This window comes from Pleurodeles waltl, chromosome 3_1 (assembly GCF_031143425.1).
Source record: "Pleurodeles waltl isolate 20211129_DDA chromosome 3_1, aPleWal1.hap1.20221129, whole genome shotgun sequence".
Lineage (NCBI taxonomy): Eukaryota > Metazoa > Chordata > Amphibia > Caudata > Salamandridae > Pleurodeles > Pleurodeles waltl.
In genome coordinates, this window is record NC_090440.1 from 24381484 (window position 1) to 24409120 (window position 27637).

Below are 27637 nucleotides of genomic sequence, written 5' to 3' on the forward strand. Positions count from 1 at the left end.
CTTTTCTCACAATGCTGGTAATCCAGGAGTCTGATGTGATGACCTCCCACTTGTGGAGAAAATTCAGTAACCTCCCCCCTACAGGAGTGGAGTGAGTGGGAATTGGTGGAAGCCTAAGGCTGCTTCCCCTGCTGCACCCCTCCAGAGATAGAGGAAGAGGCAGAGTGCTGCTGAGTGGCTCCCCTGGTACGGACCCTACCCCTCCCTCTGAAAGATCTATAGGAGAGAGCAGAGGTGGGTTGCTGGAATTTCCCTCGAAAGGAGGAGGAGGAGGAACCACGACCAAATCCTCGAAACCTACTAAAAAATCTGGAGGAAGTAGAAGAAGTGGCTTGCAAGCCCCGCGACTTGGCCGTGGCCCTGGTCTCTTTGAACCTTTCTAAGGCCGAATCCGCCTTGGCCCCAAAGAGCTTGTCCCCATCAAAAGGAAGGTCCAGTAGGGTCGACTGCACATCAGAGGAAAATCCTGGGTTACGAAGCCAAGCCTGCCTCCTCGTAACTACAGCAGTGCCCATTGCCCTAGCAACCGAGTCAGTTGTATCCAACCCAGATTGGATAACCTGAGTTGCAGCTGCTTGAGCGTCCGATACCAGGCTTAATAGTCCCTGAGGAACCTCCGTATGCGTTGATGTAATCTCATCCATCAGGGCATAAATGTACCTTCCTAAAATACATGTAGCATTGGTGGACTTCAATGCCATGCTACATGATGAGAACACCTTTTTGGAAGCCATGTCCATCTTCTTGGAGTCTCTATCCGAGGGTACAGCAGGAAAAGACCCAGGAGCAGACCTTGCCGAGCAGGAAGCCTGGACCACCAAGCTTTCAGGTGTTGGATGCCTGGAAAGAAAACCTGGGTCAGCCAGTGCAACCCGATACCTCCTAGCCACAGATCTATTGACAGCTGAAGAAGACACCGGCTTCTTCCAGACTTCCATTATGGGGTCCAGTAGCGCTTCATTGAATGGTAAAAGTGGTTCTGCCGATGCAGAGGCAGGGTGCAACACCTCTGTCAACAAATTCTGTTTGGCTTCAGTCACCGGCAAAGGGAGATCCACGAAGCCAGCTGCCTTCCTGATAACAGAATGAAAAGTGGCCGCCTCCTCTGTGTACTCCCCAGGAGATGACAAGTCCCATTCGGGGGAGGTATCTAGGCCACTAGCAGTGTCCAGTCCATGGAGACCCTCATGAGAGTCCTCAATCTCTCCTTCCTCCAGGTTTTGTCTCTGGTACTCCTGCTCTTCAAGGAGGCGAAGAGCAAGCCTCCTCGAGTGCAGCCTCTCCTCTATTCTCGGCGTCGACATGGCGTCAGCGGACATCGAAGAACGACGCTGATCCTCAGATCCATCCGACACCGGGTCTACAGGCGCCAAAGGCCTCTTCAGCGCCGAACGAGGAACCGGATGGAGTGAAGACTGCCTCGGAGTCGTAGGAGGTCGAGACGGCATCACTGGCTGAAACATCGAAGCCGCCGGAGCCGAAGCTGTCGGAGCCGAAGTCTCAGGAGCCGAAGCCACCGGAGCCGATACCGGCGCCGAGCCCACGTTCCCCAGGGGGAAAAAGGGCATGAAGGGTGCTGGTCGAAGCGGAGCCGGAGCACCCATGTTGAAAGCCAAAGGGCTCGAAGGACCAGCCGGTCCACCACCTGGAGCCATCTGTTGGAAGATGGAAAACATTGCATTTAAGAATGCGGTTTTATCAGCTCCAGGGGCCTGGGAAAGCCGTGTACTGGGGTGCCTGGTTCGAATGCGACACCGACCTCGACGTCTGCAAAGACGGAGAAAACATCTGAGGCTGCGGAACCTCAAACACTGAAGGTGGTTGGCCGGATGACACGGGCGAAGTCGGTGAAGCTGGAGAAGGCAACGGCGTCGACGGCTGGGGAGTGACAGTGGGACTGACTTCCCAAGTCTTCCGACATCGAGATGATGGTGACCTCGACCGAGACCTCTCCCTACTCGACCGGCGCCGTGATTCTCGACGACGCCGGGAGTCCCGATGATGCCGATGAGACTTCGGTGACGAGAACTTTCGGTGATGTCTCTTCTCCTTCTTTTTCGACTTCGCCAGAAAAAGCTTGGCCTCACGCTCTTTCAGGGCCTTAGGATTCATATGTTGACAAGAATTGCACTTATCAACATCATGGTCGGAACTAAGACACCACAAGCAGTCAGAATGTGGGTCTTTTACTGACATTTTGCCCCCACACCAACGGCAGGGCTTAAATCATGATTTCTTTGCGACATTATAATATCCCAAAGAAAAATTATATAAAAAAAACACACTGTAACTGTCGAACAGCAACAGTAGCTCCCTCGAAGATAACCGTTTCGAATGGCACGGAAAAAAAGGGAACTGACGTTGGCACGTCGGCGAGGACCTCTTATTGCCTGTATGACGTCAGACGGCGTCACGTGGGCAACTGTGACGTCCCCGTCGACGTGCAGAAGCTAGGAAGAAGTCTATTTTGAGTGCCTTTTAGAGGAAGCAGAACTCCTGTGAGGAGAACTGGAAGGACTTTCAGGTTTAGAGGACACCCTTTTTGATTTCTGTGAGCCTTTCTAGGAAGATCTTCTGAGTGAGGTTGAGAGGACCTGCCTCTTTTCTGTAGCTTTCTGGAGGAAGTTGTAGATTCCTCACTGTCAGAGCCAGACACTGGATTAGATCTGGACTTCAACTTCTGGAGCCAAATTAGCAGTCTACCCTCCCTGCCTTTGAGGGTTTTGTTAGAAAAGGTCCTGCAAACCTTGCAGTCTTTGGCCACATGGTCAGGGTAGAGGCAGTAAATACAGTCTCTGTGTGGGTCCTCAGAGTGAAGCCTCTTCTTCCCACAGGTCTTACAGGCTCTGAAAAGGCTTTTTTTATCTTTATCTGACATGGTGAATTCTTTCCAAAATAGAGTTCTCTTTAGCAAGGTAAGAAGAAGACACCTTACTTGCTGTAGAAAATCCTTTTTCTGAAGAAAACAGCAAAAATGAACTTCTCTGAGTGTTGACTGAGCAGAGCTCATGGAGACTCCCTAGCACGACGTGCAGTAGAAAATCTGAGGGAAGGGTGTTCCTCTCAGGAGGGTTCTAGAGGGAGGCTGGGCCTTGTTTCGGTCCTTTTGCTCGTAATGATGAGGATAGGCTACTAAAGTGAAGGCCTTAGGCCTTTTTTCTTTGCAGTAGCCTGTATGTATAGCTGTTCTGATATACCAGGGGCTCCCATCTCGACGACGGGGAAGGATTCAAGCATGTGAATCTATGAAAGTTCCAATACTGGAATAATGACTATTTTGTGTTTTTTTCATCCACGAGTTTCCTTTGACGGAAAAACATGCTTGAAAAAGAGACTCTGTGCGTTCAAATATCCTTCCCTTTGAGAAATGGTCGGTGAACTAATTGGAACTGTGCTGCATGCTGGGATTGTGGACCTCCTGTAAATTGACAATGCAGTTTTTCTTCTGTGAGAGGCCGAGTGACAGGGGAAAGAATTGCCTTTAAAGTTCTTTCTCTTAAAGGATAGCAAATACAAAGAAGTTTGAGTAACGGTGCTGTTTTCTATCTACTTAAACCCATTTTTACATTACTAGTGGGTTTAGCTTTGTATTTTGTTTTATTAAAAAATAAAACAGGAAAAATATTAAATAGAAAAGAGGTAATTTTGCCATTGCATGTGCTGTTTTTAGTATCTGAAAGTGTTATTTCCCTCAGACATAAAAGTGTTCCAGGAACCAAATATGCATTTAGATATTCTGGCCCAGATTTATAGTTTTATTTCGCAAACTGCACCAGTGCAGATGAGCACATTTTGCAAATTCAAAAATTGCAAAGGCTATAATAAAAAAAATACAGTTCATTAGCATACAATTAATGAATTACCATCTATGTGTTCTATATAAAAAATTACATTCTCCCTTCACAATTTTGTTACTGTTTTACGTTAAAACAGACACCTAATTCAAAATTTAGCTCATAGAAGAAAACTTTCTACTACTGTTGAAATTTATTAAGAGTGCTAGAACGCACGGAAAAAAGGGAACTGACGTCTGCACGCCAACAAGGACCTCTTATTGCCTGGATGACGTCATACGGCGTCACGTAGGAGTTGGGCAATTGTGACATCATCGTCGACGTGCAGAGCTAGAAGAAAAATTTCCGGCGGATGCTGGAGCATGGGGGAAAATTCTTTAGGTGAGGAATCCACAGGTAGTTGTATCCATCAGAAACATATGATACAGATTCAAAAATGGAAAAAATAATAAATTATATGAAAGGCTTTTCTAATACTGAGCAACTCAAGAATGCTCGTGGACTAGGTCAATGTCGTAGGTGGTGTTTTTATTCTTTCTCTATACGTATTAGGTAATGGAAAGACAAAATAATATTATTAAAGATAGCTTGCTGCATGATGATTTAACAACATACAAAGCCTCGTAGGTGATAGAATTCCTTAAGTCAGGACCCCATTCACATATGGGCCCTCACAGCTTGTCTTAGTCTTGGACACAGACAGGAAGTCAATCAGCAGCACTGTGGGTTAAAACTGGCAGTCCATTTGAAATGAATGTAAATTGCTGCATACGAAAACTCCTGGATTCTGTGACATTTCTCCATTAATAAAGTGGTACACACAAGTTAAAAAAGTGAGCTCTGATAAATGCAGAATCAGGACTCGGGGTGGGGGCAGGGTACTAAACTAAAAAGCCAATATTGCAGAACTGTTGGTACATATTTGGTCACTTGAATTGATAGATTACTATTGAGTCAATTTGTATGCCAGTGTTATCATTGTATTACCTTTCTTTCTAAGTGCTTATCCAGTCGAGAAAGGGCCTCAGTTTCCCCTCCCTGCCACACAGCAGCACCCAGACCATCGGTCTGAAACCCTGCAATGTGAAGGACAAGCATCAAGACAATCATTAAAACACACACAAATAAATGTGTGACAATAAATATGTACATCTTTGATGTCAATAAAATAGGCAAAATTAACACTTGACCTCCAACCCAAGCACCACAGCACATGAGCTGAAGAAAACTTAGTACTGTAGGAATAAAAATCAATTCAAATTTGACTGATAATTCTGGGGAGGGCAGTGTGCAAACACACCAATAAAATAAAGACAAAAAGTAATATGGGTTTGGACTAGGATCCAGCAACAGAAGGCAAAATATTTTTTGCAAATCTGACATCGATACACTGCATTCTTTCTTTCTTTCTTCTCTGCATCCTCGGAGTACATTTTCCTTCTTACAACTGTCCTTAAGTAGGGATGGGTTTCCTACTCTATTCAACACGTATGACTAGAAATGTAAGTCCCCTCCGAGAGAAGGAATAGATTTTTACCTGTTACTCCAGTTCTCTTGTAGGGGAATTTCCATTATAGTCATAAGCAACCCTTCCTCCTCCCCAGTGGATCGGACAGAGTTCACCAGTACACTGATGTGTCAACACACACACACACACATCACCTAAAAATAAACGGAAGTAACTGCCACCTGCTCAGCATGAAAGGATGCTGGTGGTCTGTGGTTTCTTAAAGGCACACCCTCTATTTTCACTCTCATAATGGCAATCTGTGGTGCTACACTGCCCTAGGTTACTTAATCGCTCTGCTTTACCAAAAAAGGGTTTGAGAAAGACATTTATGCGGTTTTCAACAAAACACCATCGAATTATCTACATATATAATCTTCTGGCCCCTTTTTAAAATTCAAGAGGAATAATTTGGCCATTGTAGTCTGTTCCTATAGGCTTCATAATAATTTTGTCGCCTAAGTGACTCTGCAGGCCTTCCTGAAGAAAAGAGAATATCTTCAATTAAGAAGATATATTGTGAAAAAGTGCTCCGGGGTCCCAGCATGTGGGCGGGACTATTCAGTGCTTATGATCATAAATGGAAATCCCCAACAAGAGAATCTCACCTGCCTTTCATTGATACTATAATTATTTGCTTTCTTTGGATACCTTACCTCTTCAGTTCTGGTGTGTGCATACCTGCTGACCAAGCCTCACAGATGTGTGCACCACTACAAAATGACATCCTATTTGCTCTTCAGTGCAGCTCATGTAACACAAACCTGGTCTACCCCATTTTAAGAGGCCAGGCAGTAGACTCTGAAAGGTGCCAATACCTATAATTCGAGCTTGTAAGCTAACTGTAGAAAGGATGGAGGAGTAGTTACTAATGTATTTTTGTATACGTTATGGTGCAGGGAAGAGAGTAGAGTTTATTCTTACCTAGCTAAAGTTTGGCTTGCTTTTTATAAATGCTGAATCAAATGCAGGTTCACCAATGAAACGAGGTAACACAGTACCTTTTCATCCAAAGGCTCCATTTAAAGAACACTTCACTAGTTGGGACTGTTGTCTAAGGATTAATGAAAATCAATTTGCTGAGCTAGTTTTGATCATTATTTCTATAAATTGTTTGTTAACTCTGCTTCTTTTTTTATAAACTTGTTTTGGCCCTTGAAGCTCTATCTTTTGAATATCCTGTTTTTGAAAATTGAGAAGTGCACTTCACACACGTCCCATCCCCCTTACAGATCTTGGCCCTTAAGACACACTGCCAAAGTGGAACTAAGGATACTTTGTGAAAACAAGTTAACCTTTGTAGGACTAGTTAAGAAAGCTGGTGCTGTACGAGTATCAAGTGAAGCAAAATCAGACATTACAGTAGCATCATTTCAACTTCATGGACAACAGTTGAGATGTCTCCCAATGTTGGAGTACTACTAAGTTCAATATTGGAACAGTGGAGCATCTCTGTTAAGCAGAGACAATGCCTACCACATTACAGAAACATATCACAATATGAAGAAAGAAAAAGGCGCAGGTAACTCAGCCAATGTCATGTCCATGAAACAATCTAATTCTCAGAAGATTCGGGGTACACATCATTACAATGACATCCATCACACACTCCTCTCGTCCACATATTTACCAAGTTCCTCCAAAGATGGCACCCCATATCGCTCATCATGATTATCCTGGATTTCTGCCTTGCACTTCTCCATTTGTTGCAGTGTCATAGTGCCGATAGGCTTTTTGGGAAGCTCCATTCGACTAATAATGGCTTGAAATCGCTTGTATGTCAAAGGGGGCTTGTGGCCATTCAGTTCGATTATTCTGTCAAAAAAAAGCACATTTCAAAATCTACGTTACTGAAGGAAAACAATGAAATACAAGATATGTGCAGATACATCGAAACAAAATATTCCACCATTAAGGCAGCCTTTGAATCAATACTTAATTCCTTTCATTAGACAACGAGATGAGACTTGCCTTTGGTTTTAAATGCCTTCTAGAAAGCAGGTATTTAAGGTCTCCTTGTGAACCATTTTCAAATACGAGTTTAACAACTGAAACACTGGGGAGTAAAAAGATTTGGGAAGAGGCTCAAACAACAAATAATTTTAGATTTCATGGCTGGAAAAGTTACATTAGTAGCACATTTATTGATTCAAATAGAACCACAGGAAAGATGTGTATTCCACAACCTTCCACCCCATCGTCCAGGCATTTATTTATGTTTATTTGATATTACATATTTGTAAGGCGCGGTGTATGCCAAAAGCGTCTTGGTGCTAGCGTCTGCGAGAAAATTGTACTCCGAAAACAGGAAACTATAGAGGGAGTGAAAAGAGCCAAGTTTTAGGGTGTTTTCTGAAAATGAACAGATTTGGCTGGCATCTAAGGTGCCAAGGCAACTGATTCCAGAGCTGAGAGGTGGAACAGACAAAGCTTCTGCCTGCTCAGGAGACTTTGCAAAGTTTGTGTACCATCACTGTTTTAGATGCTGCCAATCGAAGACATTTTCTTGGAGAATACCAAGAGAATTTTCTCATTAGGTATTATGGGCCTGTGTGGTAGAGAGGTCTATGTGCTATGCATGGTGCTTTGAAGGCCACTCTCTTTTTTACAGGGAGCCAGTGCAGCTCCTCTAATGCGTTTGAGTCTTCCTAATGAAAAAGAGTGAAGCAACAGAGCTCTTTAACCCTTGGAAGGCATCTAAGCAGCCCACCACTAAACAACAGCCTAAAGATTTCACTTATTTGTAATAAGCACTCAGAAATTAAATGGCACCTCAAGTGCAATGTGTACTGCCACACTGTGCAGTGTAACAAAGAGCATAAGGTGAAATTATTAATGATCCCTTTGTGAATGCATGAAGAAACGCTGATTAGTAGCAGGTTCATATTCTATTATTGTAATCTCAATATCAAGTCTGACAGTCCATTGTCGAGAGCTACTATTACTGTGGGCTTTTTTATATTGGGCTCAAGAAATTTATTTTTGGGGCAGTTTATCCTGCATGTATGCCATATTTATGCACTGTACATAACATTTATACATATTTCTCAATTAAATAGTATCCAACACAAGTTACGTTTTGCATGCTCACAAAAAAAGCCTTCAGGACCACCATCAGGATAAAAGACATGGGCATGTAGAGTAAGGTGCCTCTTTTGTCCTGAAATGCATGTAGCTAAGCGAGGAGACCCAAAAAGACACCACCTGAAAAGGAAAGCTCAGTCACCCTGAGGAGAATTGTTGATCCTAGGAAACTTGGTAACAAAGCAATGAGCAGCGCGCAGAGAGCACAAAGAGGTGTAGAGAAGAGTTGCATGAATATCGGACTATTACAGTGATGAGCAGCTTTGAAACAAACACAGAGACATTTAAACATATCACATTTGTGTACTGGGAGGTATTGAAGTTTCTTTAAAGAATTAGACATCAGGGGCCGTATTAAAGAAGTGCCGCAGGGTTGCAATGGGCATGTGCGCCAGCTTTGTGTGCTCCTGGGGCACTTTGGTATTACAGAAAGGGCCACAGGCACTTGTGCAGCCCTTTCTGTAATACAGATATAGCTTGCGCACATATAGTACCAGCACTATAACCAAAGGGTGTTTCCTCACTTGCATGGGGCTAAGCCCCATGCAAATGAGGGAACTCCTTTAGCTCTGCGCCCATGCCATATTATAGATGTGGGCACAGAGGCAAAGAAGCTGTCAGGAGGACCCCCTAGACATTCCCTTGCAGGCAGATGCCGTCACTCACTGCACCCACCTGCAGGAGGATCTTTAGTTCCCCTTAAAAGTGCAGGAGGTAGCTACCTGCACAGTGAAACACGGAGCGGCTGCTTCAAAGCCGCTCCATTTTTCATTCAAATGCACGGCCCCGAAGGCAGCACGAGTTTGCAGCTGCCGTGCGGCAGCGCATTCACTCTTAAATGGCCCCTTTTTCCTTGCATGTCTTGGGCGCACCTTTTGAAAGGTGCGCCTGAGCAGAGTTTTTTTAACCACCTATAAAGAATGGATAGTGGACGCTGGATGGACTAACTAGAGGGCAATGGCAAAAGCCAGGCGAGAACCAAATATGACTTGGACGATGGTAAGGTGGGAACAAACACAAATTAAGATAGCATGCCAAACGTACGTAGATTGGTAAATAAAATAAAGAAATGACAAGAAATACATTTTTTAATTCGTTCTTGTCTGAATGCACTGTTTGGCCTAAATCCTCTAGTTTGGCCTTTGCACAAGAATTCAACTTATCAGTAGCTTTACCAAATATTGACAATTATGAAAATCACTTATACAATTTAGAGCAAAATTATGCAATTTGAATAAACTGCCATGAAAAAACACCAAAACAAGCTGAAACTATGTTACACAATTTGATCAAATGAAACTGTTCTGACTTTCGTTTTTTTCAAGTCATTGAATCAATGGCCTGCAAGGGTCATATCAGAGTTTAGGCAAAAGAAGGACCCAGACGTAGTGATGTAAAATGATGAACGACCAGCATCAGAAAGGAAAGACCAGAGCACCACTTTGCCAAACTGATGTTGGTCCTGCTCCTCTGAGATAGAACACTGTTTGAAAAAAAGTACTAATCACAGATAGGGCACTATGTCGCCATACTAATGGCACTTTACAAATCGCAGTTAACTATTCCTAAAAAATGTAACACAAATGAGAAAAACTGTACTTTCTCGTCCTGTTACTAGTTTATTTGGCAGTCCAATTAACTATGTTTGGTGTGCTACCTTAATATTTGTTTAGTGCTGCCTACAGTTGTGGTGGTCAGTTTGTGGAATGTACACCCCTCCTGTAAATTAATTACATTCCAAACTGACAAGAATTTCAAGGTTAGCACCCACAATTTTGTATAACTGAATAGTAAAGAGTTATGTGTGCAGTTAGATGAGCCACTGGATCTTGGTGACGACTGCCATCTTAATAAGGATCATATTCCTGATCACAATCTGAATGCCTATACTGCCTGCAGTTCTCATCTTCATGACGACGGTAAGTGCAGTGAGTGCCATCTTCCATATATTGCCACTCATAAATGCCACGATGGCAGTGCTTTAAATGGGCCGGTACTCTCCGGTACTGAGTACCAGCACTTTTTTATTTTGAGAGGGAGAGTACCGGCATATCTCAAGATAAACGTAATACTTTTAATTGGAGAGTACCGGCACTTCTCGGAAACAAGCAGGTACTCTATCACAGAGTACCTGCACTTCTATTTTTCCATTTAAAGCACTGCACGATGGCCCTGCTTCATCCTCATCCTGAAACTTTACTTTAAGTTGTGCTGGCTGCTTCTGGGTCGATATGGTCCCTCACCCCGTCACCTTAACTTCGGTGTTGAGAATCTTGGGTGAAGTTGTGGAGAGACTATACTATGTAAGATACACTCTAAAGCATGGGTACTAGAAAACATTCTCACGAGGGCCACAAAGTTTGGTCTGTGATGTGACAGAGGGCTGCATTGATGCCAGCAGGGTGGTGGTCAGGGGTTCGCAGTAAGGTGAGGGTAGAGGACGCAAAGTGTATACATCTAGTGTCTGAATTGCACAATGTGAAACCATAAACATGGGAATGATCGCTGCTTCTCCACTTAACCAATTGCTTGAACCAAGCCAAATGTTTTATTTCACTCTCCTTGCTTTGTGTTCATTATCACACATGGGAACCTCAAAATACATGACTTCAGGGTGTGTGCTGCACAAAACCTTCTTGTGTTTTTGAAACTATAATGTTCATGTAAAATAGAAACCCAGGCCACGCAAAGAGTGCACATAAGAACTGACTTGCCTCCTAGCTCACCTTTTGCATTGTTGTCAGGGTGGGGAGCAAGAGTGAATATTTCTAGATTCTTGTTTGAAAAATAGCACTTTAAAAATATTTCTCAATTCACTGATATAGTCTGGTGTACTAAGGTGAAATGGTTCTATGTGTTATTGAAATACACTTTTTGAATTTTGAACAGATTTGATAATGCTTTTACAAGTTTTCTGCAAATATGTCTTTAAAAATGAATGTGTTTCTGATGTTACGTTGTGCAGGACACCCTAGCTTCTTCCTTTTTTTAAAACTTCAATTCACCCTAAATAAATGCTTGCTCGTTTATTCAACATCTTTTTAATGGCAGTGCTGAGTCGAGTAAACAGCAGCCTGGTGCTGCTTTTAAACAGGGGGCCGAGGGGGCCGCAAGTAAAGATCAGAAGGGCCTTTCTTGACCAAATCTAGACTCAACTTCAGCGTCAGTGTCTAGACAATAGTATCTTGTGAATGTGTGAAGCAACCTCCAAGTGGCTGCCTTACAGATGTCTGTAATGGATAATTGGAACGTGTCTAATCCAAGCTGTTGTTGCAGCTATCCCTCTTGTTGAGTGTGCCTTAGATTTGCCTGGCAATGGTTTGCTTGCAATTTGGTAGCATAAAGAAATGCAACACAATCCATCTAGCTATGGATTGTTTCGATGTTGCTAAAATTTGCCATAAAGGACCATAGTTAATTAATGCATGGTTAGATTTTCTAACAGATTTGGACTTATCCAAATAGAAGCGTAGTACTCTTTTCACATCAAGAGAATGTAAACATCTTTCTGCTGGGGAGGTAGGGATAGGAAAAAAGGCAGGCAGAGTAATAGATTGGTTGATCTGAAACTCTGCACCACCTTAGGTGGAAACGAAGGGTGTGTACGAAGAATCACCCTATTGTGATGGAAAACTGTACATGATTATATTGAGGAGAGGGCCTGCAACTCATTAACTCTACGAGCAGAAGGGATTGCCACTAGAAATGCTGCTTTCCATGACAAGTGTTGCAAAGTTGCTTTATGGGTGTGTTCATAGGGGTGGACCCATCATTTTTCATAATACCTAGTTAAGCTCCCAAGGAGGAGAAGGTCACCTGACTGGTGGAAATGTTTTCTTTAGCCCTTCAAGAAAGTTTTTGACTACTGGTATTCTGAAAAAGGACTGTTGCATTGATGACTTACGATACGCAGTGATAGCTGCAAGTGTACTCTGATAGATGATAATTACAATCCAGACTTGGCGAGATGTAACAAGTAATAGGGTCATAATTCTGGTTACAACACCACATGCAGATACGTTTCCACTTAGGGGCATAGCAGGGGTTTGTGGGTGGACATTTAACTTCTTTTAGGATGTTCATGTAATCTTCTGGGAAATTTAAATTACCATTTTGGATGATCTCAGGAGCCATGCTGCCAAATTCAAATACTGGATTGTTGGATGCATAATTTTGCTGTTGAATCTGGTGAGAAGATCTGGTCTGAGTAGCAGACGCATGTGGCGGGCTATGGATAACTGTAGGAGATCTGTGTAGTACCACTGTCTCGGCCAGTCCAGAGTAATAAAGATCATTGTGGTGAAATACCCTTGGAATGAGTGAGACTGGAGGAAAACCGTACACAAATGGAGTTAACTAGTCTATCAAAAGGGCACAGCCCAGAGGATGAAGCTCTGGTGCACTGGATGGGTAGTCTTGTCATTTTTTTGTTTTGGGAGGTGGCAAACAGATCTACTTTTGGAGTGCCCCATTCTTTGAAGATGTAAGCAACTACTTTGTCGTGGAGGACTCATTTGTGATTTTCTTTTTGAGTCAACTGAGAAAATCTGTCTTGATATTTTGAGCTCCAGGTATGAGAAACGCTGTGATAGAAATGCTTTATGCTAAAGCCCAATGTCACATTGTTTGAGCTTGGAGAGACCATTGTCTTGATCTTGTTATATAATATATTGTAGTTGTGTTGTCCATTTGAATCATGAGGTCTGAGGATGTTAGAGACGAAATGAAAGCATTGAGAGATTGGTGTCAAGCTTCTAGTTCCAATAACCTGATGTGATATATGATTGTTCCTTTTGGGTCCAGGGACCTTAAACAGTTAGATGATTCAGATGAGCACCCCATCTTGTCAGTAATGCATCTGTTATGATGGATTGGGATGGTGTTACTTTCTGAAAGGGGACTCCTGCCAGAAGATTCAAAGGGTTGGTCCACCAAGAGATAGAGTGACAAGTATGTTTCGTTAGGAGAATGCAATCTTCCCAGTGGCCCTTCCTTTGTAACCACTGATCCTCTAGACACATCTGGAGAGGTCTTATATACAGGCACGCAATGGGGACTATGGCAATGCAAGATGCCATTGATCCTAGAATAGATGCTACTTTGCAAACTGTTGTGCAGTAGGATGTTTGTGCACTTCGTTTGGATTGATAATACTTTCTCCTCAGCAGGAAACACTTTTTCCTTTTGAGTGTCTAAAATTGCTCCTAAAAACGAGAGACGTTGTACTGTTGTGGAGATTGACTTTTCTGAGTGGACCTGTAATCCCACCTTTGTTAGATGTAGTAGTGGCATAGTCTTTCTTTGCCTTGGTTAGAGAATCTGCTCTTGTTAACTAGTCGTTGAGTTATGGATATACGGAAATACCTCAAACTATTGTGTACGTTTCTTGTAATCTAAACGGTTGCCAATTTCTTTTTTTCTTTTCTTTTTAGTATGTTCTGGGAAAGTATATTGAAACAGTAAATCGCTCAAATGTTTCTTAATAGTATGTTGTGTATTTTCTTTCTCTTCTTCTTATTTAATACCGAATGATTATGGAAAGTCTTTATTGGTGCACATGGTCTTTTTGACTATTTATTGTACATTTTCTATAGTCAATGAACAATTTATGTTTATATCTGTTTATAAAATTAATAAAGAATTGAAACACAAAAAAAAAAAGAAATACCTCTTTTTCGTAGAAGCACCGCTACCACTGACATGCATTTGCAAAAGGTGCGAGGGGCTGATTTCAGTTCAAACAGAAGTACAGCATACTGGTGTGTTCCTCCTACAAATCTCAGAAATACCTGTGATGTTGAATGATTGGAATGTGAAAGTATGCATCTTGTATATCTACTGCACAAAGCCAATCGTTCTTTCTAATGTGCGGAAAGATTAGGTGCAGTGAGAGCATTCTGAATTTTTCTCTTTTTATAAATTTGTTGAGGATCCTGAGGTCTAGTATTGATCAAAATTGATTGTTCTGATTTTTATTCTGGACAAGAAAATATCTGGAATAAACCCCTTGGTTTCTCTGATGTAATGGAACTTCTTCTATGGCTTTTTTCTGCAATAGAATAAATGTTTCCTTTTTGGGATCGTGTGAGTTGTCGCAAATTACTGAGCAGGGACAGACAGTGGTGCGTCTGTGAAGCAGAGTACATATGCTTTGCGAATGAAGTTTAAGACCCACTTGTCTGTTGGTATTCTTTTTCACTCTTCCATGAAATATGTCACCACTCCCCCACACATAAGTGGAAAACTGTGGAGGAGGCGTGTATCTCTCATTGTTTTGTATTTGAAGAGTGTTTTCTTTTTGTTTGTGAAGGCTCGTGAGGTGAAGATCTGTATCTCTGATAACAGCTTTAAAAAGATCTCTGATTTTGCCATTGCTGGTGCGGATATTGGTAAGGCCACCTATGGTAGTAGTATCTCCGGTCCCTGGACTTGCATTGTTGCTTAAATGTCTTTTTCTGTTCTTCTGGGCCAACACCTTTGAGTGTTTTGGCTTTGTTTTTTGTGCAAAGCATCTCTTCTTCTGTATGTTGTCCAAAGAAAGAAGAACCAGAGAAAGGTAAGTTCACAATTTTTAGTTGTGCTTCTGGATTTAAAGATACTCTTAGCCATGATGTACAACGGAGACAGATACCAAGAGAAAAGGCAGTGGCTGAAAGTGTGACTGGGTCCACCGCAGCACTAATTGATTGATTGGTAATTAGAGAGCCCTCACTAATCACCACCAGATAATATTGTTCTCTGTGGGATGGTAGGTGGTTCATAAAGGATTTCATGCCTTCCCAAATCTCACAGTGGTATCTGCCCAAGAATGCTGCTGAAATGGCATTACATAAGTGTGTTGATGCTGTGCCACACATCTTTTTTCAAATACCATCCATCCTTTTGGTTTCTCTGTCTGGTGGGGCTGTCATTTCTGTGGCCGAGGCATGTTTTCTTTGCACCACTGTGATGATAATAGAAACAGGTTAAGGATCAGATTGAAGAAAACCCGGACGGTTTGTATTTTTATAACAGCCCAGCTGATTTGACGGTTGCAGGTGTAAAAAAAAATTATTGGACAATGTCCATGAGACCTGGTAGTAGAGGTAAAAAAGGTCTCAGGTCACTCTAGGTTGTAGGGTCTCCAGGATGACAAAAACAGTTGGTTGAGGAGTGTCCACAGGAATGTTACGCTTGGAAGCACCTCTCACCAGGGCATCTTGGAAGGTGAGAATATCATCCACTGGCAAACTCCTAGAAGGTGACTGAGCCAGATATGTGAGACGAAGTGGAAGTCGCGTTGGAGAGATAGATCTTGCTCTCGTGGAGGGCATCAAGGATTTTCTGGGTGAATTCCTAATTGGGGATGGAGCTTTCCATTTGCGAATAGGTGACACTGATGTTGCTCTAGAGAATTTCGTCACTGGAGACAACTGCAAAGGTTGTAAAGGTACTTGCACTGGGTCAGACGATGGAATTATGGGTTGGATTGGTGGAAGACCTGTAGTTTGAGAAGGAGTCTCTAACCACTGAGATGATCCTATGGGAAGAAGGGGAAATCTCCATATGAGTGACTCTCGACGTTGAGAGTGGAGTCACCGATGTCGTACATGTTCTTTTAACTATAGCCGGAGTCCTGGGCATTCACTTTGACGTTGAATGTGACTTGGTCTTTGACGTTGACGTCCATAGGGGCGATTTCGATGGCAAACGATCAAAACTTGCCACTGAGTGATGTGAATAGGACGTAGATCCGTGGGATCTTGATGTTAAGTGGTGATGTCTCGATGTTTCTCGTAATCCTGAAGGCGGTGATGCTGGCTTACTCAGCTTTGAGGTAGGTCCCATGGCTGATCTTGATGTTGACGGTAAAGAAGTGCCGTGGATGTGGAGCCTTCCTTTGAAGGTGGACATGTAGGCACCAAACCCCTTGACAGCGGCGGCAAAGCTTTTGACATCGGTGAATGACGTTGATGGCCATGATGATGGTGCCGGTGCAGAGAAATTGATTTTTCAGGTTTAGATCTCCTTTTGTGGGAGTCAGTACCTGTTTTGCAATGCTTTTCTGGAGAATGGTGTTAGGCAGACCTCTCCATTCTCTTCCTTTTCTTCATTTCCTGGTCTGCTTTCATGTCTGTTATCCAACCATGCAGCCTTATGCCCTGTCTTTTGGAGTTCTTTTTGACATTTTGCTGCAAATATCATCATCCTTGGGAATAGGATTAGGAGAAACACACACCACACAGACCTTGTGGGCACCAGAGGAGGTTTTCTTTCTGCCACAGGAAAGGCATTTTGTGAAAAGAGCAGGCATTCTGAGAGAAATCTCAGCTGAATTCCTGAAACATCAGCAATACATGACAAAAGAATTCTTCCAACGTCAAGTAAGAAAGGCTTATGAAAGCCCTGAAAAGATGTTTTATCAACATTCTGGTGAAGTAAAATGCCAGAGGTATTCTGAGATGCTGTCTGAAGGAGCCGGAAAAAAGAACTGACACTCTCAGGCAAACTGGCACGACAGTGCACTCTGGGATATGTTTCTCTGGGGTGCTTAAAGGTACAGGTTCCTTTTTTCTAAGCTTCCCAGAATTAGCCTAGTAGGTTGTCCTTTCCTTCCTATGCTGTATCTGGTATTGGACAGCTTTTTCTATGACAATGTGTTACAGAACTATTCAAGGTTTATGACTGAGCAGGCAGCACAGAATTATTCAAGGTTTCTGACTTTCAATGAAGATCCTAAGTTGCAGAACAAGAGGCGTCTTGATAACGTAAGTGAACCTTGGTCAGGAGAGTACAAGCACACTAAGATTGTTGAACCGTTTTCTGCTATTGCATAGCAAATTGAATAACCTGGGCTATCTCCAGCTAAAGCAGTTCCAACAACTTACTAAGACAAGAAGATGCTAAACACTGACAATATGCTGAAGTATACTGATGTGATGGAGAGACAAATAGAAAACAAAGAAGTGAGTAACTTAACAACAGCAGCAGGAAAGTGCTATCCACTCCAGTGCAGGTGTGCTAAATTGAGATAAAGGATGTGCCTCCTGGTATGTGACAGTAAATCCTCCAGACATAGATACAAAGGGTGAAAGCAACTGCAACTGCAAAAGTGGAATACCACTATCTGTGGAAGCAAATGTTCTGAATTACTTTTCCAGCAATGGCACTGAGGAAAAGGCATAGTGGACTCACTGCACTCATACAGGTGGGATGCATCTCTGAGAGAATCCAGAAGGGTATGTGCTCTTTAGAGCATCAAAATGAACACTTTTTCTTCAAACCTATTATAAAGAGAACCTAGAAATCCCATGTTTAAAGTACCTGCCCTAACATCTCTTTCAACAACTTCAATTCATGGTTCACAGAGACTTATGAAGAAATCAGTAGCCTTGTTCTCCTTAAAATGAAGGTCTTAAGCTTCTTTCGAAAAACCAGTTCGGAGTGTTTCTGTCTCAGATCAACAGGGTTCCATAGTTTGGAGTCCTAAAATGTGAACGAGGGGCCTCCCATACGTACTCTTTCCATCCTTGAAACCATAGAAAGTGCTGCTTCTGTAGATCTAATACATCTGCTAGGTCTATAGGGCTTGATAAAAGGATGAAGACATCGAGAGCCTTTCATATTCGAGATTTTATGACAAAAGTATAAGGCTTTAAGGGATACTTTCTTCTTGATTGGGAGTCAATGGAGTTAAACGAGGGTTGAGCCCATCGGACAGTATCTTGGAATGATCAGTAGCAGCATTCTATACCCTTTGAAGCATCCTTAAACTGACTGGTGAGGCCCAGAGATATAGCACATTACACAAGTCTAGTCTAGAAATCAGTACAGCATGGACTACCGACTTCCTGGAGGCTTCTGGGAGAAGACCCAAGATCTTGCGTGGCGTTTTTAAAATACCAAAGCAAACCCCTGCAACACTAGCTATCTGGCTGCCAAATGTAAGAGTATTATCAAACCAGATGCCAAGGTTCTTAACTTTCTCCTTAGGAGTAGGTATTGGCCCTAGAGCATCTGGCCACGAGGCAGTGGACCAGATCAATGGCTGCTTTTCCAGAACCAGGACCTCAGTTTTCTCAGCATTCAGCTTGAGACAGCTGTGGTCCATCCACTCTGCTAATCCAAGCAGACAGGATCTAAAGCTGGCCGCAGACGTTCCTTCATCCTGTGTCACGGCGATAATTAGCTGTGTGTCATGATTTTAATGCCTTAACGCTCAATCGGGGCAACACCACACTTAAACACTTCTAGGAGTAGCTGTGCGCTCTAGAAATCTTGTCTTTCATTTCATTGTCATTCACTTCAATCACATCAGCAAGGGGACGCATATAAAGATTAAATAATGATGGGCTAAGGGCTGAGCCCTGTGGCAACCCCTGCTGCAGCGAAAAGCGCTCGGATGAACACGACTGTTGGGTCACCTGGTAAGTGCAATTCTGAAGTAAACATGCCAACCATCTCAGAGCTAGGTCCCTCACACCGTACAACCAGAACCGTTCAAGAAGACAGACATGGGCTATGGTGTTGAAGGCAGTGCTTAGGTCCAGCATTATCAGTGCAGTCGTCTTACCCCCATCAGCAATGAGTCTGAGAAATTCAGAGGCAGGCAGCAGCGCAGATTCAGTGCTAAACTGAGATTTAACACCTCTGTGCTTATAAAGGTAATGAGTGGTTGTACTGTACATCAACAGTCGAATCTAATTTTCTTACAGGTATGAAAAGAAATCTCTGAGACTGGGAAGGGATGTGAGGTGCTCCCTTCATAAATGTCATAGAATTGGTTCAACATTTTTGTCTGTCACTGTGAAAAAACGAAGGCCCATATTTATACTTTTTGACGCACAACTGCGCCAACGCAGTTGTGCGTCAAAAATTTTACCGCCGGCTAACGCCATTCCAAAGCGCCATGCGGGCGCCTTATTTATTGAATGACGTTAGCCAGCGCTGCGGACTGGTGTGCGTAAAAAAAAATGCCTCACACCAGGCAGCGCCGGCGTAGGGGGAAATGGAGGTTGGGCGTCAAAAAATGGGGCAAGTCAGGACTGAGGCAAAATTCAGGCCTCAACCCGATTTGCGCCATTTTTTTTTACGCCCAACCCCCATTGAAATGACTCCTGTCTTAGCAAAGACATGAGTCATGCCCCCTTGCCCAAAGGCCATGCCCAGGGGACTTATGTGCCCTGGGCATGGTCATTGGGCATAGTGGCATGTAGGGGGGCACAAATCAGGCCCCCCATGCCACAAAGAAAATAAGAAAAAAAATACTTACCCCAACTCACCTCTACTTCCCTGGGATGGGTCCCTCCATCCTTGGGTGTCCTCCTGGGGTGGGCAAGGGTGGCAGGGGGTGTCCCTGGGGGCATGGGAGGGCACCTCTGGGCTCCTTCTGAGCCCACAGGTCCCTTAACGCCTGCCCTGACCCAGGCGTTAAAAAACGGCGCCCATCAGGCTGGGCGCCGTTTTTTAAGGCCTGCCCCCTCCTGTGCGTCAAAATGATGTCACAGTATAAATATGGGGCACAGGCCTTAAAGTAATTTTTTGGAAGGGAACGCCTACCCTGCATATAATTAACGCAAGGTTGGTTCCCCCTTCCAAAAAATGACGCACATGGTGGAACTTTGACGCCTGCAGGGTCGGACGTCAAAGTATAAATATGGGGCAGGGTTTGCGCCGATTGTGCGTCAAAAATTTTGACGCACATTTGGCGCAAACAGAGTATAAATATGCCCCTAAGTCTTTCCATCGTGTACTGGTATCGTGAGATCTTGAATAGTAGAGTACATGGAGAATGAAGCTGCCAATCTCATTCTCTGTCTGAATATATCTGCCACTCAAGGTGTGAAAACGTTGATGCTGCATCTGCTGCCTACCAAAATGTATCTGTGTAATGTGTGACATTGCTGGCAAAACTGCTACATGCAGGATGCAGCACCGAGACTGTGGTTCTGGGTGAGCTTCACTACTGCGCCAAACACTTTGTGCCCACAGACTTGATCCTACTGAAGCTCTTCGCAACATATGTAACTGTGGACCATCAGTTACTGCTACATGTCGGGAATAGAAGATGCATCTCTTTTATGGTTCAATACAATTCTGGCTTACAGGTCACCAGAGCATATCCTTTTTTCATGTTTGAAATTGAACCCTAACCTGTGGAGTTACACAGGGCTCTGTGCTATTCCCATTACTTTTCAATGTGTACATGGTCCCCTTGGACTCTCTAGTTCAATCTTTTGAAAAGTCTTTATTTATGTATACTGAGGACATCAGATTACCTTTAAGACTGATACTAGGCTGAGGGCAGAAGAATTGCATGACTGCTTATTAAGTGTTGTGGATGTTTCCGAGCCAATTCAACTAAAAGAAGGTGAAAAAAAAGAAGCTCCAGAAATTTGGTGTGCTAGTGCACTGTCAGTGACCTGGCCAAGGAAAGCAGGAATGACCTGAAACTGGATCATAAATTCAAAGCTGTTCTGAGCAGAGGCCCCAACATACGTTTGGCTCAGGGACTCCAAATCCTTAAGATGACCCCCGGCTGCAGGAGCAACGTTCGTCAGAAAGAGCCTGTTCGTTAACATCTCTGAACCAAGATTTATTAAACAATGTTTCTGATATTTGCATTAATTACTGTTCCGCTGCTGGGGACGCACAGCTGGTTCACAGCGGCACCAGTCTGCAGCGCACGTGTTGGGAGTCTGACTGGAGGGCACACAGCCTCTCACATGGCCTGCTGTGTGACTTGATGCCGACGTTCATAACAGCCAGCTACCGCTACCTCTGCATTTCTACATTAGGAACAAGAGTTTACGTTTGGAAAACGAAATATGGTGGTGCAAAATGGGTCACCTGGCCTGGATGCCAACCTGCGCGCTCTCATGCTGTGGTGGGGAAAGGTTCTTGGAAGGGAGGGGGTTTTACCCTACCCTATTGGAGTGAATATCTACCTATGAAAGTCAGTATTGAATTCATGGTCCATTTAAAGAGTTATTTTACTCGTCACTAATGCTTCAGCCTAAGTATCGGTTCTGTAATATACTGGCTACAATTAAAGTATGCTAATACCGCTTGGTGCAGCTGCGCTACGGAAAAATGTTAAAAATATGTGTCAGATCTCCATATGCTTCACACTGTTTCCTGGGTAGTAGGAGTGTGACCGTTTTGTAAGATGGCTTCGGCCCTGTGGATGGAATGCTGAACCCTGTTAAACATTCACCCCCAGTCATAGATCTGGGTCTAAATCCATGTCTTTTTTTGCCTTCCATTCCACTTTGGACACAGCCATATGTAAATCAGTCTTGTGCTCCCCATGGGAACAGTCTAGCCCAAACTGCCAGGTGAGGTCCTCCCAGGACCGAAAACAAGCATCCTGGGACCGGTTTCAGGGTATCACCCCTCAACAGCCAAGCTAGCCTGAATTCGGTGACACAACAAGCACTAGACCCCCGTCTGGGCATACCCTTCCACTTAGGTCGACAAATGCAAAAAGAACAGATGATGGACAGAATGCTGAACAATGTTAAACATTCCCAATCATCGCCATTCCAGTTTGGACCCAGCCATATGCAAATCAGTTTTGACCCTGCTCCCCATGGGAAAAGTCTAGCTCAAACTGCCAAACAAGGTCCTCCCTGTATTGGAAACAAGCATCCTGGGACTGGTTTTGGGGTATCACCCCTCATCAGCCAGGTTAGCAAGTTGTTGGGTCTATCATAAGTTGCACAGGAATCAATGTTCATGTACGGCACAATGACAACCTTTATTTAGGGCCCTTTTTCTGTGCATGCTTTTCCACTGCAGGGAGCCTCACGCCATCCTGCTCCTTGCTTTGCTTCCAGCAACTGCCTCATCGCTTTGTTGTTCCCCTACTGTTCCTGCCCCAAACAGGAAGTAGTGAACAGTCTCCAGAGGGTCATTTGAGCATCTTAGGGTCCTACTGCCCGCAGTATGCAATTAGTCCATCATATCATGGACATGATGACATTTCCCCAGTTCTTTGAGACCTACTGTGGGTCTGTTAGTGGCATGTCATTCTTCTACACATGTTCCGACTCTCACTGGTGTCTATCTGGACCTCGTTAAGCGCCTCCATTGATTGGATGCTGTTGATCCAGGGAAGATACTTTGTGAAGTACATGTTCCTTGTTACCCACATCTCTCTTTGCCTGCAGTGAGCATGGTCCTGTTCAGGGTGACCAATCGGAGGGGGCAGCTCACATACCTGCAGTCCGAATTTTTTCTGTTCTAGTTTGAGTAGCACCTAATTTCCTTCTTTGATGATCAATTCTTTAGCTCATGGGAGCAGAGCCAGGACGGTGATAAGGACAGACGCTCTCTAAAGAGCTCCTCACCTACGACCTGTGTAAATCCTCCTATATCCTTCATGTTTCCACCTAAACTATAAAACATACGCCACAGACTGTGGTCTGATGATCCTTTGCTCTGGAGACCAGAACGTGGAAAGACTGGAAAACACGGACGTAGCTGAGTCGGGCCTGCAGTGCACCGGAGGGTACCGGCTGCGCACTCACCTTGCCCGGCCATCCACTGGGGTCCGCTATTGAGTGGAGGAGTGCAAAATGGAAAGGCCCTGCATCCCAGCATAGTGATCCGTCTGGTACCCCACCACAATGAGAGAATACCTACTGCCACTGTAACCCCCTGTGCTGGGCCGGGGCTTGGTCGCCGGTGGCGTGGTATGGAGAGAGGAGGCTTGCCGACAAAGAGGTGGCCACTGGCGAGGTGGCCACCCATCGAAGTATGTCGGGAGCTGTGGGCACTGCAGCGGCCACTGCCATAAGGTGAAGCCGAAGTGGCGGCATCATCGGCTGACAAAATAGAGGAGGAGGCACCACACCAGGGTGCTGAAGGCCCATTCGCGGGCTTAGACGTGGCAGGGGGGGTAGGTGAGGCTCACCTTGGCGCCCATGTAGCAGATACCCCCCCTCCGGACCCATTTATATTAACAGAAGGTGTTAATTCAGGGGACAGAAACAGGATCGGAGGATGGACGAGACATGCTCCCCAGCAGCAGTAAGCCCTTGGGATATGTGGGGAGGGGAGGTGAGAATGGAAACTGCAAATGGTGGGCAGAGGGGGCTGATACATCCTGTCCCCCCACTGCCTGCACCTTAAGAGAAGAGATATATAGACACTTGGTCAGAGGCATGGAAACCCACCAGTGAGTGCAGCAAGGGCAAAAGAAGCCCCTCACATCCCTCCTCCATACCAGGAGATACGTGGGCCCCACAAGAAATAAGTTACTTACCTGTAACTGTAGTTCTCTAGTATTGGAATCTTTCATAGGTTCACATGCGTGAATCCTTCCCCGTCGTCGAGATAGGATCCACCAGTGTTATACAAAGGCCATGCTCCAATGTAGTTATACATTACATGCATTAGGCCTTTACCTTAGTAACATATCAGTCTTTTTTTTAAAAAAGGACCAATCTCCAGAATCCATCAATCAAGTTACACCGCCCTCTAGAACCCTCCTGTGAGGAGATGCCTTCCCTCAGATTTTCCAAGCATTAGTGATGTAATACAGACTGAGAGAATGAAAGGTGAGCTCCCCAGGGGAGGACGGTGGGTCGCATGTGAATCTATGAAAGTTTCCAATACTGGAGAACTACAGTTACAGGTAAGTAACATATTTCTTTCGCCAGTATTGGAACTTTCATAGATTCACCTGCTTGAATCAGAATAGCAAGCAGTAAGTAGCACATTTTCTGTAGTTAGAATATAAACACTCTATCATGATACAATAATATGGACATTCCACCAGCCATGATTAGCTATAAATATGATAATAAAACAACTGCAAATTGATAGAAAATGTGCATATAGACAGTAAGAAGTGGATGGTGGGTAATACTAGAATGGCTCACCTTCATTGGAACAGATGCTTGAGTACTGCTTGACCAACCCCTGCATCCGTGATGATTTCAGTGTCCAAGCAGTAGTGTCTCGTGAAAGTGTGCGCCCTTTTCCACATTGCAGCTCAACAGATGTCTGGTAATGACACTCCTGAAAATAACGCACAGGACGTTGAAATGGCCCTTGTTGAATGTGCGTGTACTTTAGAGTCTAAAGGTAAACCAGCCCTGGTATGGCAATGAATGATTGCACTTGTAATCAGCGAGATACAGTCTGTTTGGTCACTGGGAACCCTTTTCTAGGGTTACTGTAAGCTATAAAAAATTGATTTGATTTCTGAAAAGGTTTAGTTCTTTGTAGATAAAACTTGAGACATCTCTTCAAATCTAGCGAGTGAAGAGACCTTTCTGCTACTGTTTGCGGAATAGGGAAGAAAGTTTTCAATACCACAGGTTAGTTGAGAGGAAAGTCCGAGGGGACCTTGGGTATAAATTTAGGGTTGGTGCGTAAGATGACTCTGTCTTATCTAAATTGTAGAAAGGGTTCCTGTATTGTGAACGCTTGTATTTCACTAACCCTAATCAAATCAAATCAAATCAAATCATTAACATTTATAAAGCGCGCTACTCACCCGTGCGGGTCTCAAGGCGCTAGGGGGGAAAGGGGGGGTTATCGCTGCTCGAACAGCCAAGTCTTTAGGAGTCTCCGGAAAGCGGAGTGGTCCTGGGTGGTCCTGAGGCTGGTGGGGAGGGAGTTCCAGGTCTTGGCCGCCAGGAAGGAGAAAGATCTCCCACCCGCCGTGGAGCGGCGGGTGCGAGGGACGGCAGCAAGTGCGAGGCCAGCGGAGCGGAGGGGGCGGGTGGGGACGTAGAAGCTGAGGCGTCTGTTGAGGTATTCCGGTCCCTTGTTGTGGAGGGCTTTGTGTGCGTGGGTGAGAAGACGGAAGGTGATCCTTTTGCTGACTGGGAGCCAATGCAGGTGTCTCAGGTGTGCGGAGATGTGGCTGTTGCGGGGTACGTCGAGGATGAGGCGGGCCGAGGCGTTTTGGATGCGTTGCAGGCGGTTTTGGAGTTTGGCGGTGGTCCCGGCGTAGAGGGTGTTGCCGTAGTCCAGGCGACTCGTGACAAGGGCGTGGGTCACGGTTTTTCTGGTGTCGGCGGGGATCCAGCGGAAGATCTTGCGGAGCATGCGGAGAGTGAGGAAGCAGGCGGAGGACACGGCGTTGACTTGCTTGGTCATGGTGAGAAGAGGGTCCAAGATGAAGCCGAGGTTGCGGGCGTGGTCTGCGGGGGTCGGTGCGGTGCCGAGGGCCGTGGGCCACCAGGAGTCGTCCCAGGCGGACGGGGTGTTGCCGAGGATGAGGACTTCCGTTTTTTCAGAGTTCAGCTTTAGGCGGCTGAGCCTCATCCAATCTGCGACGTCCTTCATACCCTCTTGTAGGTTGGTCTTGGCGCTGGCGGGGTCCTTGGTGAGGGAGAGTACAAGTTGGGTGTCGTCGGCGTAGGAGGTGATGATGATGTCGTGCTTGCGTACGATGTCGGCGAGGGGGCTCATGTAGACATTGAAGAGTGTCGGGCTGAGCGATGAGCCTTGAGGTACGCCGCAGATGATCTTGGTGGGTTCTGAGCGAAACGGAGGGAGGTAAACTCTTTGGGAGCGGTTAGCGAGGAAGGAGGCGATCCAGTCCAGGGCCTGCCTTGGATCCCGGTGGAGCGTAGGCGGGTGATTAGGGTGCGGTGACAGACGGTGTCAAAGGCAGCCGAGAGGTCGAGGAGAATGAGGGCGACTGTTTCACCGTTGTCCATCAGGGTTCTGATGTCGTCTGTGACTGAGATGAGGGCGGTTTCCGTGCTGTGGTTGGTTCGGAATCCGGTTTGTGAAGGGTCGAGCAGGTTGTTGTCTTCCAGGAAGGTGGTCAGCTGTTTGTTGACGGTCTTTTCTATTACCTTGGCTGGGAAAGGTAGAAGAGAGATGGGGCGGAAGTTTTTCAGGTCGCTTGGGTCAGCCGTAGGTTTCTTTAGTAGGGCGTTGACTTCAGCGTGCTTCCAGCATTCGGGGAAGGTAGCAGAAGAAAAAGAAGAGTTGATGACGGTCTGGAGGTGCGGGGCGATGATGTCGTCGGCTTTGTTAAAGATGAAGTGCGGGCAGGGGTCCGAAGGGGCGCCGGAGTGGATAGAGTTCATGATGGATTTGGTTTCTTCCGTGTTGATGTGGGTCCAGTTGTTGAGGGTGATGTCCGGGGAAGCGGGTTCAGTGGTGTATGGTTGGGTCTGGTGTCCGAAGCTGTCGTGGAGGTCGCTGATCTTGCGATGGAAGAAAGTGGCGAGGGATTCGCACAAATCCTGTGAGGGCGTGACGGCGTTGGCGCTGGCGCTGGGGTTGGAGAACTCTTTGACGATGCTGAAGAGTTCTCTGCTGTTGTGGCTGTTTTTGTCTAGTCTGTCGGTGAAAAAGTTCCTTTTGGCAGTGCGGATCAGGTGGTGGTGTTCGCGTGTAGCGTTCTTGAGGGCGGTCATATTGTCAGCGGTGTGGTCCTTGCGCCAGGCCTTCTCAAGGGCACGACAAGTTTTCTTTGATTCTTTGAGGGTGTCAGAGAACCATAGAGGTTTTTTGGTGTTGGTCTGTCGATGCGTGCGTTTGAGGGGAGCAAGGTTGTCAGCGCAGTTGGAGATCCAGTTTGTGAGGTTGAGAGCTGCGTCGTTGGGGTCGGTGGTGAGGGTGGGTTGGTTGGCGGCGAGAGCGGAGAAGAGTTGCTCTTCAGGGATCTTGTTCCACTGTCGACGAGGGATGGGTTGAGTGCGGAGGTGGGAGGTCTCGCGTCGGAATGTGAAGTGGACGCAGCTGTGGTCGGTCCAGTGTAGGGCAGAGGTGTGGCTGAAGAAGACGTGTTTGCTGGCGGAGAAGATAGGGTCGAGCGTGTGTCCGGCGATGTGGGTGGCGGTGTTCACCAGTTGTTTGAGGCCGAGGTTGGCGAGGTTGTCGAGCAGGGTGGTGGTGTTGGGGTCGTTGTTTTGTTCCAGATGGAAGTTGAGGTCGCCTAGGAGGATGTAGTCCGGTGAGGCGAGGGCGTGCGGGGAGATGAAGTCGGCGATGGCGTCGCTGAAAGAGGCGCGAGGTCCGGGAGGACGGTAGACGAGGGATCCTCTGAGGGTGGTCCTTGGGTCGGTGCGAATCTGAAAATGCAGGTGTTCAGCGGCGAGGGGGGGGTCTTCGGTGGAGGTGGTGACGCTGATGGAGTCTTTGAAGATGATGGCGACACCTCCTCCTACTTGGTTGGTGCGGTCTTTTCTGGAGATCTTGTAGCCTTCGGGGATGGCGGGTAGCGATGTCTGGAGCAGAGGAGGCGTTCATCCATGTCTCCGTGATGAAGGCGACGTCCGGGGCTGTGGAGTCCAGG

The 27637-nt window shown here is 45.4% G+C and overlaps 1 protein-coding gene across 3 annotated transcripts in view; it reads right to left on the bottom strand.

Annotated features, from left to right (window-relative positions):
- The window catches only part of CRY2 (cryptochrome circadian regulator 2), a 377643-nt gene that overhangs the window by 214094 nt on the left and 135912 nt on the right, over positions 1-27637 (bottom strand). For all 3 annotated transcript variants that reach the window (XM_069221752.1, XM_069221753.1, XM_069221754.1), the window contains 2 exons: positions 6932-7116; positions 4782-4870 (listed from right to left, as the gene is read on the bottom strand). In XM_069221752.1, the coding sequence (XP_069077853.1) occupies positions 4782-4870; positions 6932-7116 (274 nt within the window). The remainder of the gene's footprint in view (positions 1-4781; positions 4871-6931; positions 7117-27637) is intronic.